Source organism: Phycodurus eques, chromosome 7 (assembly GCF_024500275.1).
Source record: "Phycodurus eques isolate BA_2022a chromosome 7, UOR_Pequ_1.1, whole genome shotgun sequence".
Taxonomy (NCBI): Eukaryota; Metazoa; Chordata; class Actinopteri; order Syngnathiformes; family Syngnathidae; genus Phycodurus; species Phycodurus eques.
In genome coordinates this window covers 13,096,140-13,113,521 of record NC_084531.1, presented here as the reverse complement: position 1 = coordinate 13,113,521, position 17,382 = coordinate 13,096,140, and the positions used below count along the sequence as shown (strand labels likewise).

General features: G+C 42.5%; 1 protein-coding gene across 3 annotated transcripts; it reads left to right on the top strand.

Moving 5' to 3' along the window:
• Positions 1-1,589: 1,589 nt before the first annotated feature.
• fosb (FBJ murine osteosarcoma viral oncogene homolog B) lies at positions 1,590-15,978 on the top strand. 3 transcript variants are annotated; one of them, XM_061681677.1, is made up of 6 exons: positions 1,590-3,318; positions 3,499-3,656; positions 6,565-6,948; positions 7,628-7,735; positions 11,578-11,904; positions 12,065-15,978. In XM_061681677.1, the coding sequence occupies exons 1-6, from the start codon at positions 3,255-3,257 to the stop codon at positions 12,128-12,130; spliced, it is 1,107 nt and encodes a 368-aa protein (XP_061537661.1). In that variant the 5' UTR covers positions 1,590-3,254; the 3' UTR covers positions 12,131-15,978. The 3 variants fall into 3 exon arrangements, with proteins under 3 accessions (XP_061537661.1, XP_061537660.1, XP_061537659.1); XM_061681676.1 differs by having other exon boundaries at positions 6,565-6,918; positions 11,578-15,978; XM_061681675.1 differs by having other exon boundaries at positions 1,592-3,318; positions 11,578-15,978.
• The last annotated feature ends 1,404 nt before the right edge of the window (positions 15,979-17,382 follow it).

The following is a 17,382-nucleotide window of genomic DNA, read 5'->3' as shown; positions in this document are numbered from 1 at the left end:
GAATCTATCAGAACACCAAGGTTTCGGACTTGGTCTTTGGTTTTTAAAGATAGCAACTCCAGGTATTTACTAACAGCAATCCTCTTTTCATTATTGCCAAAAACAATTATCGCAGTTTTGTTGTGGTTTAATTGAAGAAGATTTTGGCTCATCCAGTTATTTAGCAGTTTTAGACAGTGACACAACATCGCAATTGAACTGTAGTCATCTGGAGACACTGCTGGCTATAACTGTGCGTCATCTGCATAGCTATGATAGTCAAAATTAAAGTTCTGGCTGGTCCATATGTCTGTTGTCAAAGACTAATGGCACACCCCCTCAAACTCTCTCACACTCTATTCTCATGTAGAGTTGTACAGTTGAGGAAAGTCCATATATGCAGCTTGGAAGCACATACTCTGGATCAATTTCCAACATGTCGATTAATCACTGCTTTTGCAACGTATAAAGGAACACTGTGTCTCTCGAAATGTTCAATGTTGCCTAGTGCCTTTCATGTCATGCAGAAACATGTAAAAATGCGCTCATGTTGTCTGTTTCTTAGCTGGATTTCAAGTTTCTGTAGAGTGAATTCAGAGATTTGTTTCTAAATTCACGATATGTGTTTGGAGATAATTGCTGAAAATGTGCAAAGACTGACAACTACTGTATGTAGTACTCAGTTATGGAGATATTGCATGAAACTGTTTTTCACCATATCATGTTGCCGGATTTTTTTTGGCCAGTGGCTATAATGGTGCATGCAGCATAGCATACTTTGGAGCGAGGCATGAAGCACTCCTCACCCACTACATACGAACTTAAGTTCCTTTGTTCGCATCTGCGGTTATCAGCATATTTGCGACAAGTAATTAGCTAGCTAGCTATGCCTACATCTCGAAAATGCATCTTCCATTCACATAGTCTTGTTGCGGTCGCTGTTGAGTGCACTAGCGTGTCCGTTTTAGAGTGCTTCGTTCTCGCGTCGTGGAAAAACCCTGCGACCCGGTGGGTTATATTCCAGCCACCGGAGGTTTCAAGCAAATATATTTTCGTGGATCAAACATAATTATCGAGACACAAGATTGATGCTTGAGTAGGTAGCATTCATTTTTGCAGGTTGTAAAGGTGGTATGTGATTGACGGTTGACAAATGAGCAGGGAATGGTTTCAGCGTATTTAGCAGACACAGAGAGTGGCGCAAACGGCTTGATTTTTCATGATTTTGAAGCCTTGTTTTATACAGTATATTTTGTGTTTTTTTTATTCATTCAAATCTGTCAGGGTTGTTAACACTTCTCTGTGGTGTGTCAAATTTAGAAGACATATTTAGTTTCACATTACAGGGACTTCAAAGTCTCTAGTCGCTTTTTGAAAAAACTGTTACGAGAAGGGTCAGAAAAGTCACTAATTTGGCAACACTGACTGTACTTTTGTAAACGAGCTCCTCTCTGTTAACAGCCATTTTGCTAATGAAAGCGTCACTTTGAACTACAGAAGCCGTTACAAAAATCTATTCAAAAAATTGTCCTGAGCAATAAACGACCTTGTGTCTCTTTCCCCATAGTGCTTGAAAGATCATTCCAAAAACTGCCTATTAGATCCGTGTATAATCTTTTTTTTTTTTTTTTTTTTTTTTTTTTTTTTTCTCCCATTTAGTGGATTGCATTGGCTGCAATTGGCTAGTGACCAGTTCAGGGTGTACCCCATTTCTCGCCCAAAGATAGCTGGGATAGGCTCTAAGCACGCCCACGACTCGGATGGATAGATTGCATTGGTTTGGAGCCAGGCAGCACGGTGGCCGACTGGTTAGAGCGTCAGCCTCACAGTTCTGAGGAGCGGGGTTCAATCCCCAGCCCCGCCTGTGTGGAATTTGCATGTTCTCCCTGTGCCTGCGTGGGTTTTCTCCGGGCACTCCGGTTTCCTCCCACATCCCAAAAATATGCATTAATTGGAGACTCTAAATTGCCCTTAGGTGTGACTGTGAGTGCGAATGGTTGTTTGTTTGTATGTGCCCTGCGATTGGCTGGCAACCAGTTCAGAGTTGCATTTTCTCTCTGTGTTTGTGTGCTCACATGTGACCCTAATGAGGACAAGTGGTATAGAAAATGGATGGATGGATGTTATATTTCATGTGATGGGAGAATCTCCTAATGTTCTAAACTCCTACTATTTTAGTTCTTTTGTTCACTAGTGATTAACTAATGAATATGGGCGAACAACTTAATTATCACAAGTAAAAAAAAAAAAAATTCATACCAGTCATTTTGAAATCGTGAAATAGTTCATAATTTCTTATTCTAGTTAACCTTTATTTAACCAGGTAAAGGACCCTGAGGACACAGGCATTTGTAGCCCATTTTTAAATTGAATCCCACCACACCTATATTTATTTGTTTGTTTGTTTTATGTCCATTTTAAACTAACTAAAAGCATGTTTAACACGGTTTGTTGGAGGTTTTTCACCAATAGAAACCAATGATCAACAGGGGGGCATGGGTGTTGGAATGGATGCCCACCCAAACCCGTCTGGATACAATATTACAGTAGTTTTTAGGAACAAAACTTCTGCCTCGTTTTTGATGACCACCTACACCCACTATGCAATCATGATGGTGGTACTTGAAGAGCAAAATGTTTTTTAGACCCCCTCACCTTTTTTCTTTATTATTTATTTAAGAAATAGCATAATGCGTAAATATCCCTATTCAAAAGTGGTCTACACAACTTAAGACCAGTGCTGTACTGTATGTATTATGTTGCTGACCAAGCCATTTCACCCAATACAGTATATGTATCTTTCCACACTCATAACACTTAAGATGTATAAGTTTCCTCTCCGAAATAGTCAGACGGTGAGAAATACCCCCTTAGCCTTGGGAATGATTCAAAAAAAGAAACGCATCTATTATTATCCGCCGGCGAGGTAAGCTTTGCCCCATTCCAGCGCGAGAGGGAATCCCTCGACGTCACCAAGGATACCAAACACAACAGCGGTGTACAAATATGGGCATGTACGTCAGCGGAACCCCGAGGCGGGACTTAAATGCCTCGGTTGTAGGCTACTCGAGGAGGATTCATTCATAAGACAAAATCTGCTTGTTTGTATCGTAATTCCGCCGTGCATCCGCCGGGTCGTGCCGCCGAACGGACTTTATGGATCTATCGGGCTACGGATCGAAGTAGTTTGAACACTGGGAAAGGAAGGAAAACACTTGTTCGCAACAATTTCTCCCCCGCTTGTTTGTCGCGGGGAAGTGGATTAAGGCTTCTTCATGCAACTTTTTTGGAAAGACACTAGGAGCGCCTCACCGGCAAACAGCGACAAGACAAGTAACGGTGAGTTTCCCGGTTTGTGCGGTCAGTCTTTCATCCAATAATCACACAGTGACAGTGTAATATCAGAGTTTTTGAGTTTATTATAACGACAAAAAGCGTTAACAATCCTGCGTGTGTGTATGTACGCACACACACACACAGAGAGAGAGCGAGAACACGATTCCACTGAATAATTTGCAGGTGCCAAGCTCTCTCTCGGCCCCCGCGGGGAGATGTACCAAGGGTTCCCCGGCGACCCCGACAGCGGTTCCCGTGGTAGCTCGTCCCCGTCCATAGAGTCCCAGTACCTCTCCTCCGTGGACTCCTTCGGGAGCCCGCCGACCACCAGTGCTCCGCAGGTAAGTCGGAACGAACCCACGTAAACGAGGCTATTTGTTCAGTATATGTAGCTTTACCCGGAAATGGCTAACACGCTAGCGTCGATATTCACCCCAGTTTTTTTTTTTTTTTTCGTGAGTAGTATTGTTGTAAAAACATATCTTAGAGTCCGTACATGGCGGGGGGGGGGGGAATGAATAAATAAATAAATAATCTTTACCGGCTCCAGACTTGGAAAACGTGCGCGCTTCGTGGGGCCTGTGACAAACAGCTGCAAGCCTCACACGTCACTAGTGAAGCCCCGCCCCTTCCCACAGATCCTCCACTCTGGCTCGCGCGCGCTCTCTCTCTCCCATTCTGTGTCTACGTCTCTCACTCTCTTTCTGAGAGGCAGTGACGTAAATTGCCGTTCTATTTTGGAATGTTACGTCGCGTTGTCAAGGGGAACATCGGCCAGGGCTGTGATGGCGGAGGAGGAAAAAGGGGGAGGGACTTGGGGGACGAGAGGAGGCACGCGATTGGTCGAGAGTGCTGCGTTTACTTGCGAATATTAAAGTTATGTAAAAAAAATAGTATGATTTTAAAATTATATAATTTTGTAATTTAACTCGACTTGCAGTATATATATGCAGTAGTTAAACTCAATATTAAATCGTCTCTTTCTATATTGTATTAGTAATATTTATGCATTTTATAATTCATTTTGAACATTAATTTCACTGAATAGATTACAAAAACAAGCAGTAAAAGAAAATCTAAGCATGTATTGAGCATGTTTTAAAAGAGCGGTTGTGGGTTTGATGCCTTGCCCAAGGGTAATCAAACAAAAACAAACAACATAGCACCACAGTAAAAAAAAATAAAGTATATACTAAGGAATTTTTATTTTTTAAGGAGTAGTTGAGTGTTTGATGCCTCGCCCAAGGAGCGCTTGGAATCTTTCATTACACTAGAGCAAGGCTCACCAATCTTTTTGAAACTGAGAGCTACTTCTTGGGTACGAAGGGCTACCAGTTTGATACACACTTCTAAAATAACACATTTGCTCAAATTACATTTAATCATGTTATTAATAATTAATGTGAAGACACCGATCGAGTTCACAATTTCTCACAATAATCATATGATTTACTAAGGGGCGGCATGGTGCAGACTGGTTAGCATGTCTGCCTCACATTTCTGAGGACCCGGGGTTGAAATCCAGCCTTGCCTGTTTGGAGTTTGCATGTTCTCCCCGTGCCTGTGTGAGTTTTCTCCGGGTACTCCGGTTTCCTCCTACGTCCCAAAAACATGCATGGTAGGTTAATTGAAGACTGTAAATTGCCCATAGTAGTGAATGTGAGTGTGAATGATTGTTTGTTTATATGTGCCCTGCGATTGGCTGGCGACCAGTTCAGGGTGTACCCCGCCTCTCGCCCAAATATAGTTGAGATAAGCTCCAGCACGCCCGTGACCCTCATGAGGATAAGCAGTACGGAAAATGGATTGATGGATTTAACAAGGTAGGAAACAGATAAATATCATATGTTTCACGTTATTTCTTTCTTTTTTTTTCTTTTTCTTTTGTCCTGTTCGGCTGTTAGCTCAAGCAGAATGGAAAATCTGTATCCCTTTTATGCCGGAACACTTTTACTGTGTCACAGTGGAGTTTTTAAGCTTCCGCTGTGGTATTATAATTGAGGTTTATTGAGAATCAGACTTGATCAGTCGAACAGAACAAAGTTTCTAGAAGGGAGAGAGAAAGAAAGACAAAGCACTAACTGTAAACAGGATGACAGAAGAAAATCATTACATTATTTACAACAATGAAACATTAAATATGAGTGTTGCATGCGGCTGTAGTGCTACACCCTGTGAGGGAATGACAGGACAAGATAAAATAGGACAAGGACAGGAGAAGAAGCATTCAGGACAAGGGTTGTGAACCCGACTGTACAACTGAAGTGTGGTGGCATTAATTATGTGAATTATAAAAGTCTACAGGACAAGGGTATAAGTGAGGGGATACACAATCCATTTGCATATTTCTGAGTTATTTGTCACAGTCAGTGAGTGGCCCTACACCCAGTGAAAGGAAATATCAATGTCCCATCACAGGTAAACTATTTTTATTTTTTTAGAACAGACCATTCATGTGGTCCTTGCTGGCTACCTGGTATCCATGGGCACCATGTCGGTGACCCTTGCATGAAAGGGTCCACAGTAACCATTTTTAATTTCCATATTTTGTTCAGTATTGTAATAAGGGAGACATGTCATCGTTCAAGTGGGAGTTCAGTGCCTTGCTGAGGGGTCTAGGAATATTTACCTTAATGTGTTATTGTCTTGTGACCAAAAAAAAAACATCATCAGCATCAAAGTACAAATAAATAAATAAATAAATAAATTCTAAGCATTTATTCTGTCTTTTTTGTCTTTTTTATGAGGCAGTAACCTTGCCATCTCTCCAGTTACCAGTCAATTTGCCACGCACTGAAAACAACAGATCAGAGCATCACAGTAAAAAAAAAAAAAAAAAGTAATTTTTGTCTATACTTGTTAATTTATGCTAAATGTCCATCAATCAATTTTCTATACTGCTTATCTTGGTTAGGGTCATGGGGAGCTGGAGCCTATCCCAGCTGACTACACCATGGACTGATCGCCAGTCAATCACAGGGCACATCATCTATTCACACTCACATTCATTCCGTCACTGAGTGGGAACTGAACCCACGCTGCCTGCACAAAAGTCAGGCGAGTGAACACTATCAGTGTCTGTGCCAAGTGTATCAAAATTATTTAGTTGTGAACACTTTATTGAAGCCCAGATTTTGAATTTACTTGTAATACTACAGTATAGGTTCCAGTAATTCTGCCTATACGATTCAAAGTAATTCATAGTTTTTGAATGGTGTGTAATACTACCTGTCCATTTGTCCTGCCCAGGAGTGTGTGTCAGCTGCAGCTGGCTTGAGCATTGTGGGCAGCGGGCCAGGATCCAGTAGCGGAGGGGAGATGCCTGGCTCCTTCGTGCCGACCGTCACTGCCATCACCACCAGTCAGGACCTGCAGTGGCTGGTTCAGCCAACCCTCATCTCCTCCCAGGCCTCGGGGCAGAGCAGCACCACCGGAGCCTCCACCATGACCCGGCCCGTGTCACTGGTTGATCCCTATGACATGCCGGGCCCGAGTTACTCCTCTGGGTCCGCATTCACTCATCCAAGTTCGAACACCCCTGGCCCAGCACCGGGCCCCATCCGCCAGTCCAGAACCCGTAGCCACCGCACCAGAGAAGAGTCTGTGAGTGAAGACGGAGATGTTGGTGTGTTAGTAAGTGTGTGTGCATGGACGGTGTGTTTGTAGTCCCTTACATTTTACACATTCACTATCACTTACATGAATTTTGCTGACACCTGTTGGATTACACCATGTGCACATATTGTTTCTTAAGAGCAACTTCTCTAGAAAAGGACCTGGGACGCACTTGAACAGGTCTACCATCAATTCTAAAAACAAATAAAACCTCAGTGGAACTCTCCATCCAAACATCTTCCATCCCACTTTATCCAGTTTAGGGTCATGGATCTGGAGCCAATCCTAGCTGACTCAGGCTAAAGGCAACCTATACCCTGGAATGGTTGCCATTCAATCACAGGGCACATACAGTATAGAGACAGACAACCATTCACGGCATCCCTGAGTGGGAGCTGAGCCCTGAACACTACCTGCACTGAAGTCAGGTGATTGTACCACTACACCATTAGTCACCCGTAGAGGAACTTCTATAAAAAAAAAATAATAATAAAAACACTTCAACCACAAATGCTTATATTTTCATAAACTGAGTATGGCCCTCACAGGACTTTATAATGGCTCTGAAAAAGGATCTCCACCCCAGTCCTTCGGAGCTTAGTAGAGGAACTAACATTATACAAATATCTACAGTACACATACAGTATGGCTACTTCTGAGTCAGAGGAGCACACTTTAACACTTCTCTTCCCCGTAGCTCACTCCAGAGGAGGAGGAGAAGCGACGTGTTCGTCGGGAGAGGAACAAACTGGCCGCTGCCAAGTGCAGAAACCGGCGACGGGAACTCACTGACAGGCTGCAGTCGGTAAGGTTGGTCTATGCTTCAGGAATTAATGTAATGAAGACGTAACATGCACAATCTAATGAGATCCGGTACAAGATTTGTTTCGAAAAGTCTGGGTATACTGTATTGGTTAGCACAATGATGACCCTGTTTTATGGGGATGACCTTAGTGAGCATGAGTGGTACAAAAAATTTATGTATGGATTTAATAATAATTCCTCATTGTCCATCTGACACCTTGTTTCTGTCTTCTCTCAGTCTATAGTTTGTCATTTAAACATGTAATAAAACACCCATCGGCCATTTTATTTCATTGGTCTATAGGGGACTAATGAGCATGCCCTACAAATTATGCCTAGCAACAAGTGGTGGGGCAAAAGTATGACTTGAACAGGAAAAATAATCAACACTGTTAAAGCAGGTGTGGGCAACCTACATTTAAGCCACAAATGCTCATGATATATCATATCACACAGTAGAGCAAAAATGTATTTAGTCAGCCATCATTTGTGCAAGTTCTCCCACTTAAAAAGATGAGAGAGGCCTGTAATTTTCATCAAAGGTATACATCACCTATGAGGCACAAAATGAGAAACAAAATCCATAAAATTACATTGTCTGATTTTTAAAGAATTTATTTGCAAATTATGGTGGAAAATAAGTATTTGGTCATCTACAAACAAGCAAGAGTTCTGGCTCTCACAGACCTGTAACTTCTTCTTTAAGAGGCTCCTCTGTCCTCCACTCGTTACCTGTATTAATGGCACCTGTTTGAACTCGTTATCAGTATAAAAGAAATCTGTCCATTACCTCAAAGAGTCACACTCAAAACTCCACTATGGCCAAGACCAAAGAGCTGTCAAAGGACACCAGAAAAAAATTGTAGACCTGCACCTGGCTGGGAAGACTGAATCTGCAATTGGTAAGCAGCTTGGTGTGAACAAATCAACTGTGGGAGCATCCATCCATCCATTTTCAGAGCCGCTTATCCTCACAAGGGTTGCGGGCGTGCTGGTGCCTATCCCAGCTATCAACAGGCAGGAGGCGGGGTACAGCCTGAACTGGTTGCCAGCCAATCGTAGGGCACATTTAAACAAACAACCATTCGCACTCACATTCACACCTACGGGCAATTTAGAGTCTTCAATCCACCTACCACACATGTTTTTGGGATGTGGGAGGAAACCAGAGTGCCCGGAGAAAACCCACGCAGGGACGGGGAGAACATGCAAACTCCACACAGGCGGGGCCGGGGATTGAACCCCGGTCCTCAGAACTGTGAGGCAGACGCTCTAACCAGTCATCCACCGTGCCGCCACTGTGGGAGCAATTATTAGAAAATGGAAGACATACAAGACCACTGATAATCTCCCTCGATCTGGGGCTCCACGCAAGATCTCACCCCGTGGGGTCAAAATGATCACAAGAACGATGACCAAAAATCCCAGAACCACACGGGGGGACCGAGAGAATGATCTGCAGAGAGCTGGGACCAAAGTAACAAAGGCTACCATCAGTAACAATACGCCGCTAGAGACTCAAATCCTGCAGTGCCAGACGTGTCCTCCTGCTTAAGCCAGTACATGTCCAGGACCGTCTGACATTTTCTTGAGAGCATTTGGATGATCCAGAAGATGACTGGGAGAATGTCATATGGTCAGATGAATCCAAAATAGAACCGTTTGGTAAAAACTCAACTTGTGTTTGGAGGAGAAAGAATACTGCGTTGCATCCAAAGAACACCATACCGACTGTGAAGCATGGGGGTTGAAACATCATGCTTTGTGGCTGTTTTTCTGCAAAGGGACCAGGACAACTGATTCGTGTAAAGGAAAGAATGGTTGGGGCCTGGTATCGTGAGATTTTGAGTGAAAACCTCCTTCCATCAGCAAGGACATAGAAGATGAAACGTGGCTGGGTCTTTCAGCATGACAATGATCCCAAACACAGCGCCCGGGCAACGAAGGAGTGGCTTCGTAAGAAGCATTTCAAGGTCCTGGAGTGGCCTAGCGAGTCTCTAGATCTCAACCCCTTAGAAAATCTTTGGAGGGAGTTGAAAGTATGTGTTGCGCAGCAACAGCCCCAAAACATCACTCCTCTAGAGGAGATCTACATGGAGGAATGGGCCAAAATACCAGCAACAGTGTGTGAAAACCTTGTGAAGACGTTCACGTTGGACTTCTGTCATTGCCAACAAAGGGTATATAACAAAATATTGAGATGATTTTTTTATTAACCAAATACTTATTTTCCACCATAATTTGCTAATAAATTCTTGATCTTCTGGAATTTTTTTCTCATTTTGTCTCATAGGTGAGGTATAGCTATGATGAAAATTACAGGCGTCTCTCATCTTATTAAGTGAGAGAACTTGCACAATTGGTGGCTGACTAAATACTTTTTTGCTCCACTATTTACCATCCATTTTCTATAGTGCTTGTCCTCATTAGGGTTGCAGGTAACTAAAGCCTTGTCCAGCTGACTTTGGGTGGGTGGTGGGATATACCCTGGAGTGGTCGTGAGCCAATCACAGGGCACATACAGACAAACAACGAGTCACATTCACATTCACACTCCAATGGACAATTTAGTCTTCAGTTGTGTGAACGTGAGTGTGATACCCATGTCTGGTTGTTATGCCAACACTTAGCTTTAAGAAGGATTTTATTAGACAGACGATTTAATGTCAAACATACCCTTGACATAGCATACATAGAACATGAGGATGGAAACATGGTGAATTCCAGACTCTAAATTGACCATTACATGAATGTTTCTGAATGCGGGAGGAAGACGGAGTCCCTGGAGAAAACCCTGTAAGCACGCAAGAATGGCTGGATCTGAGATTTAAACTCCAAACTTCAGAACTGTTCGGCTGACAAGCTTAACCACCAGGTCACCATGCTGCCCCCATTCCATCATAGTTTTTAAATAAATTTAGTATGGCCCTCAAAGGACTGAAATGCCCCCTGATAGGAAAAAAAGCTCCTGCCCCTGACAGAAATTGTTGAGAGACATTTTTAATTTGATCAAGTTGATTGTGCAGGTGTACCTAATAGCTTAAGATAATTTGTAGTTGACGCTCAGGTGATGATATTCCAGTCAAGTAATTGATGACGTCATTGATTATTTTTTCAGTTGTCATCTCTCTGTGCGTGTTTTTGCCTCCAATAAAGCTTGCTTAAACACTTTCCCCCACCGTCCTCGGTTGCACTGGCCCCACTCCCTAACTTGTTCATCCAATCACTTTCAGATACCTTAATGACCTCACAGACACTCGAAACTTGTAAAACCTTAACACCATTTCACGTAACACAACTGCAGGGTCGCTACTTGCTAAAAGTAGTATCATGGAATGTTACAGGAGAGCTGAGGATGTATGGTGAATTTACTGATAGATGAAATGAGGATTTAGACTTTTCTTCAGCTAGCATTAGCGGATGTCTTTACAGAAATGCGTTAATTGCACTTGTGTTTTTGTTATATTTGCAGGTAGACTTGCATATTTTGTGATTGACTGTACTACCGGTCTCAATTTTAATTAAATATTTACATGCTTGAGGCACCACTGCTAGTTTGCTGTGGCGACTGACTACCTGATTCCAGTGAGGTATCCGTGTTGTTAATACCAGAACACATTATTAGCGATTAATCGACTTCAAGCTATAATCGTCATTGCACAGTGGTAAACTCAACGCATCAACTAGTCGTTCAGCCCCTAGTATTTAATGAAGTGTCCAGTGTGTCTTAAACCCAAGTAAAGTCCTAATGATAGTGCTTAATACAGACCATGTTCAGTAAAACTGTCAACATCCTCTTTTATCACCTTTCTCATCCTTGGTTCATGCTCTCCTTCCGCACAGGAGACGGACATCCTTGAGGAGGAGAAGGCTGAGCTTGAGGCAGAAATCTCTGATCTGCAGAAGGAGAAGGAGCGCCTGGAGTTTGTCCTGGTGGCCCACCAGCCCAACTGCAAGATCCTGTACCAGGAGCAGCCTCAACCAAGCACGGCACAGCTCCCTACTCAGACCTTGCAAGCCCCCACCTCCATTGTGGACTTGGCTGTGAAGGAAGACTCTTTCTATCTGCCTCCTGCCTACATGGGCCACCCAGCCTCCACAGAGTCGCAGATTCTGCCTCAGCAGCAGCAGCAACGAGTCCAACAGCCTCAGCCAGGAATGATACAGGAGGTAGAGTTTTCTCGTTCTTTCTATGGCCCGGGTGAGGTAACGGCACCTGGCGGGCCATGCCTCATGGCCAGCGACGGTGGTGGTGGTGGTAACCATGACGATGCAGGCATTGCCAGCCACAGCACTTCATACACATCTTCATTTGTGTTCACCTACCCAGAGGGAGCCTGCGGGGTCAGTGCCAACCATCGGAACAGCAGTAGCGAGCAGTCATCCGATTCCTTGAACTCGCCTTCCCTGCTGGCGCTCTGACTGACCGACCAAACTCGCACATACCTAAATGCTCGCTGAGTAGGGGGCTGACTGTCCCCCATTGAGTTAAAGAACAAAATTAATGTGCATTGCAAGAGAGAGCTGGATTCAAATAGCATACATCAATCAGACGCAAAATATACAGATTAAACTAAACTCGGTTTTCAGTGAATCTGCCAAAAATTTCACCGGTGCCCCCCCACCTTGTTCCCTCTGAGGGTCTTTCATCCCCTCCTCCATCCCTCGCCCTCCACCCTCCTCCTTTGTCCAGTGCCCAGAGGAGAGACACTCACTGCTAATCCTTCATCCGCCCAACTCCCCCTCAGCTTCCTCATGCTTAGAAGTCGGCGATCACTGCGTTGTTACAATTCCTTTGCAGTGCCAGCATCTCTGTTTCTCCTCTTTTGTCTCTTGTGTTTCTTCCCCTCTCTCTCCTTGAAGTCCTCCGAGCCCGAAGACCCCCTCCCCCCCCCCAGCCCTTGGGACCTTGAGTGAATGGCCTGGCCCCCACGCTGACACTCACACACCTTAACCTCTCCTTCTGGACCTGGACCGTGATTCTGCAGGGTGTTCCTAACAAGCACACCCTTCACTTTGGACTTAGACAAAACAAACAAGGCAGAGGTCTTCGGATGAACCATTTCTCGACACGATGAAGACGAGACATGTTGAGTGGCTCTGGAGAGATGCTTTTGTTGTTGTGAGCCAAATGCAAATCAAGACCTGTCTGTGTAGATTCTCAGTCATCCAGGTCATGGTAATCCGCAAGGTTTGAATCGAGGCAACTGGTCTTTGTTGAAGACGTTTCACCATTGATCTAAAAGGAAACTTCAGTTCCATATTTTTAGGTTTGGAGTCTCCTTATTTTTGTTTCATGTTGTTGCAGGGTGTGGCTGTTGAATGACCGTCCTCCATACCAACCGGTCGTTCACTTGCCTTGTGGGAAAACAGCTTGTTCCCGCAGAATAAGGCAATGTTTGGGGGGAGGGATGTCAAGACATTGTTTTAAGCAGATGATAGGTGATGCCTCAAACTGTTACCTGAAAATTCAGAACTGAAGAAGCGATTGAGGGTGAAACATCAACAAACAAGAATGAGTCCAGTTGTCTCGATTTAACCTTTGTGGATCAAATAAAAGATCCTGCTCTTGCCAAGTGTGCGGACGGTTTCCCTCTTGGTTAAAAGCATCACCATGCTGCCACGGCTGTTGAGCATTGTGCTTTTTTTGCCCGCCTGTTTGCCTTACTGGGAGATGCAGACAACCTCTAAACATCGGGCGTGCATACGAATGCACCTGGCCTGTTTATTTCTTTCTTGAGGGAGGTTGTCACAGAGGCTGACCTGGAAACAAAAAGAAGAGAGACTCCGGGCCGACGTTGTGGCACTAACGTCTTCTCTTTGCCTGTGAATTTGTGCCATTTGTTTTCCCTCTTATGTTCCAGTGATATTTGTTACATATTTTAATGTCTTTTTAATGTACAGTATTTGATTGTTCTGCTTTTTATTGTACAACCGCAACCCTGGCCCACCTCCAACTCTTGCTGTTGTTGTTGCATCGTAACTAAAAAAAATTCCCCATTGTTTTCATGTGGCAACTTTGGAGGCATGTTGTGCACTTAGTTTTTTATGTCAAGAGGAAAAAAAATAATCTTGTTCAAGTCTATATGCCTATGTGCGATGATTGTCAAATATGAATGTGTTGCAGCTCTAAAGGGGATATTTTTGTCAATGAAGAAATTTGAAACATGTAACAGGTTTAGTTTTACAATGAATATTTTTCTAAGAGAAAGAGAAAATATTAAGATATATATGATAGATTTTGAAAAATGACCCTGTCCCTTAACATGAAGCACGATGTCACTGCCTCTCACCATGTGTATTTATGTTTTATAAACCGTATAAAGCACTATCTAAGGCAAAGTCAATGTATGTGTGTAACTATGACTATGTTACAAGGTTGCGGGGATGCCTTTTGTTTTGTCTGATATTTCTCTGTGAGGTCTGACCCAAAGCTACTTACTGACACCGCCACTTCATCTTCCAAATGGGAATTTAAAAAAGTACAGTTGACTGAAATCACTGTTACAGTTACACATTATCTACTATTCTTGCTTCATATGCCCTACAATAAACAAACAATATTGTTCAATAATGAACTGAAATGTGTATTTGAAGGACAAACATATCAGTTTACAAAAGAGGCTTTATTTTTAATAAATAAAAATAACTTGCATCCAAATAATGACAAAATGCCTGTATAGTTTTCTGTCTCTGTGGCTCTTGGTGCTCAGAGAATGGGTAGACCTCACTTTTTGAACAGCTGATTAAGGAACTATTTCAAGATGCCTTTTTGATTAGTTTTTTTTCTCCAAAATGCAAATGTGATGAGAATATGTTCTGGTGTGTCAGAATAAGCATAAAACATATTCACAAGTTCTCATGTACATAGTTTTTTTCTTCTTCTTTGTGGTGCTGCTTCAAAATCATGAGAGGGAAAAAAACGTCGTTTCATGATGTATGCCACCACCGTTTACATTGACTCCAGACTTAATGGACAGAGTAGTGAATTCCATGCAGCTAAATCTCTGGAAGCATATGAATCACCTTGTCATTCCATCGTGATAGTAATCAATGTTGATAGTAGTAGTAGATAATAATATTCAATGCAACATTGAATGTGTGAATGACACCTCAGAGGCCCTTGCACTGAACACACATCCATTATTTTCTTCCCTGTCTGGATTTCTTTTTATGAATATGACACAATCAACCTGCTTGTACTGTACAACGGCTGTGATAGCATCAACTGAACAAGATTTGCTTCTATTTTTCTATGATGACGTGAATGTTTGCAATGTGTTTATATTATTCTGCACAAGACACATTCACACAGCCATGTTTTCTTTGGTATGAAATGCAATACTTAAGATGCTCTTGGATGAACATAATGTAGCAAATATTAGTCAGGGGTTATAAACTGACTGCTACTATACTGTATGTCCAGTGTGATGATGTATTGCTATAAAAACCTGGTTCAAATACTCTCACAAATTTACGGCAACATTTATTTTTCATGGAAAATGTTATGACAATTTTTTTATCCATCTTTAATTTTAATTTCTCTTCGGTTTCACATTTGTATCAGTGTTTCATCTTTTTGCCATATAATGACATTGTATTTTTTCATAATTGTTGCTGCAAACTTTATGATTGTCACATAACAATGATAAATACATGATACATATACACTACATTGAGGTTACAACAGTGAAAGAGCCAAAGATATCTTGTTGGATAGGTGACAATAACTTATATTATTGTACTTATATTTACAGATACATATTGACAACAGGGTGCTACGATATATTATTATTCTCTGCATATATAATGTCAGATATTTTTTGACATTTATACTTTATTTTTCTAATCTTAATTCAGGTTTATTATGATTGAATGGGAACAGAATATGTGACAAATCTATTCACCTTCTGCTGTCCAACCTTCTCTACAGAAAAAAATTCAATAAATTTAATGTCCACACAAGACTATCTCGGATCCTTAACTGAATTGGGTGATGTGAATTTTCCTCTGGATCAACAAAGTATCGACCTAACCGTGTATGATGGCATAAACCAAATACAGTTAACTTGTAAAGGAATTACAGTAATAAACACTATATCATTCAGATGCATGTCTCTCGCTTTTAAATGAGAGTCTTCGTCCACTTTCTCTGTCTTTGTGTATTTACCAATATTCCTAAAATTGTAACAAACTGAAAACGTGTAAATTGGAAAATGTCAGCTACTGTAAATCTTGAATCAAATTGACCATTAAATAAATATACATATTTAATTTTGAGTTTTGACCATTTTTTTGTGTGTGGATTGTTGGTGTGCAGGGCAGCAGGATGGCTGAAGCATGATGGATGGGTGGTTGTTTTTCCTAATGTGGGCTGTAATTGAATGGTGACCAATCATGGGTGTACCCCACTTCTCGTCCAAAGTCAGCAACCCTAATGAGGACAACCGCTATAGAAAATGGATGGATGTTACTTTGTCTTTATGTGCCTTGCGATTACTGGCGACCAATCCTCTCTGTACCGCATCTCTCAACCAAAGTCCACTGGGATGGGCTCCAGCTCTATGGAGGTAAATTTATATGGATGTAAAATTGGTTCAAAAGTAATTCATACTTGTAGGATACGTTTGTAATTGTAGCAAGAGTAATGTAAGATTAAGTTGTAGTACAAGTTACTCTTGCTACAACTACAAAATTTCACAGGTAAAAATATTTTGGGGCCCCTTTTTTCAAATGTTCTGTATTGATAGCACACGCTTTGGCATTGACAAAAAAAAGTAAACCTACTGAAAATCAGTTGAGAAATGAGCAAGTTATGACTTAATTTCAATGTCCATGCATTTTCTTTGATGGGAACATTGCGCCTGCCAACATGGACGCCACCACGGCACGCTGGGTTATCTCGTCTTCATATCTGTGGTGCTAGAGGTCTCATGGCCGTAAGGCTCATAGAGATATATAACCATACATATATTCTCTTATATACAATATCTATGGTATGCCTTTTTCCGACAAGTGTAAACACCATGTCGTAAAGAGTCATGGTGTTTTGGTACGCAATGTGTCCTAACCCAACTTTTATGATGAATAACCTTCTAAGTAGCACACAGTTGTTGTCCACACATTATCGGACATGATAATCTGGCGAGGCGGCACGGTGGCCGACTGGTTAGAGCGTCAGCCTCACAGTTCTGAGGACCAGGTTCAATCCCCGGTCCCGCCTGTGTGGAGTTTGCATGTTCCCCCCGTGCCTGCGTGGGTTTTCTCCGGGCACTCCGGTTTCCTCCCACATCCCAAAAACATGCATTAATTGGAGACTCTAAATTGCCCGTAGGTGTGAATGTGAGTGCGAATGGTTGGTTGTTTGTATGTGCCCTGCGATTGGCTGGCAACCAGTTCAGGGTGTACCCCGCCTCCTGCCTGATGACAGCTGGGATAGGCTCCAGCATGCCCGCAACCCTAGTGAGGAGAAGCGGCTCAGAAAATGGATGGATGGATGGATAATCTGGCGACGAAGCAACCATGGGGGCGATGATTAGTGACTTATACCGCGTTTAGCCATGCTAACTAGCCACTGCAGCTTCTTGCCTGGGCTGCTCGTGAGAAATAGTCACAAGACACGCGACAGTTCTTGAAAAAAAACTTGCT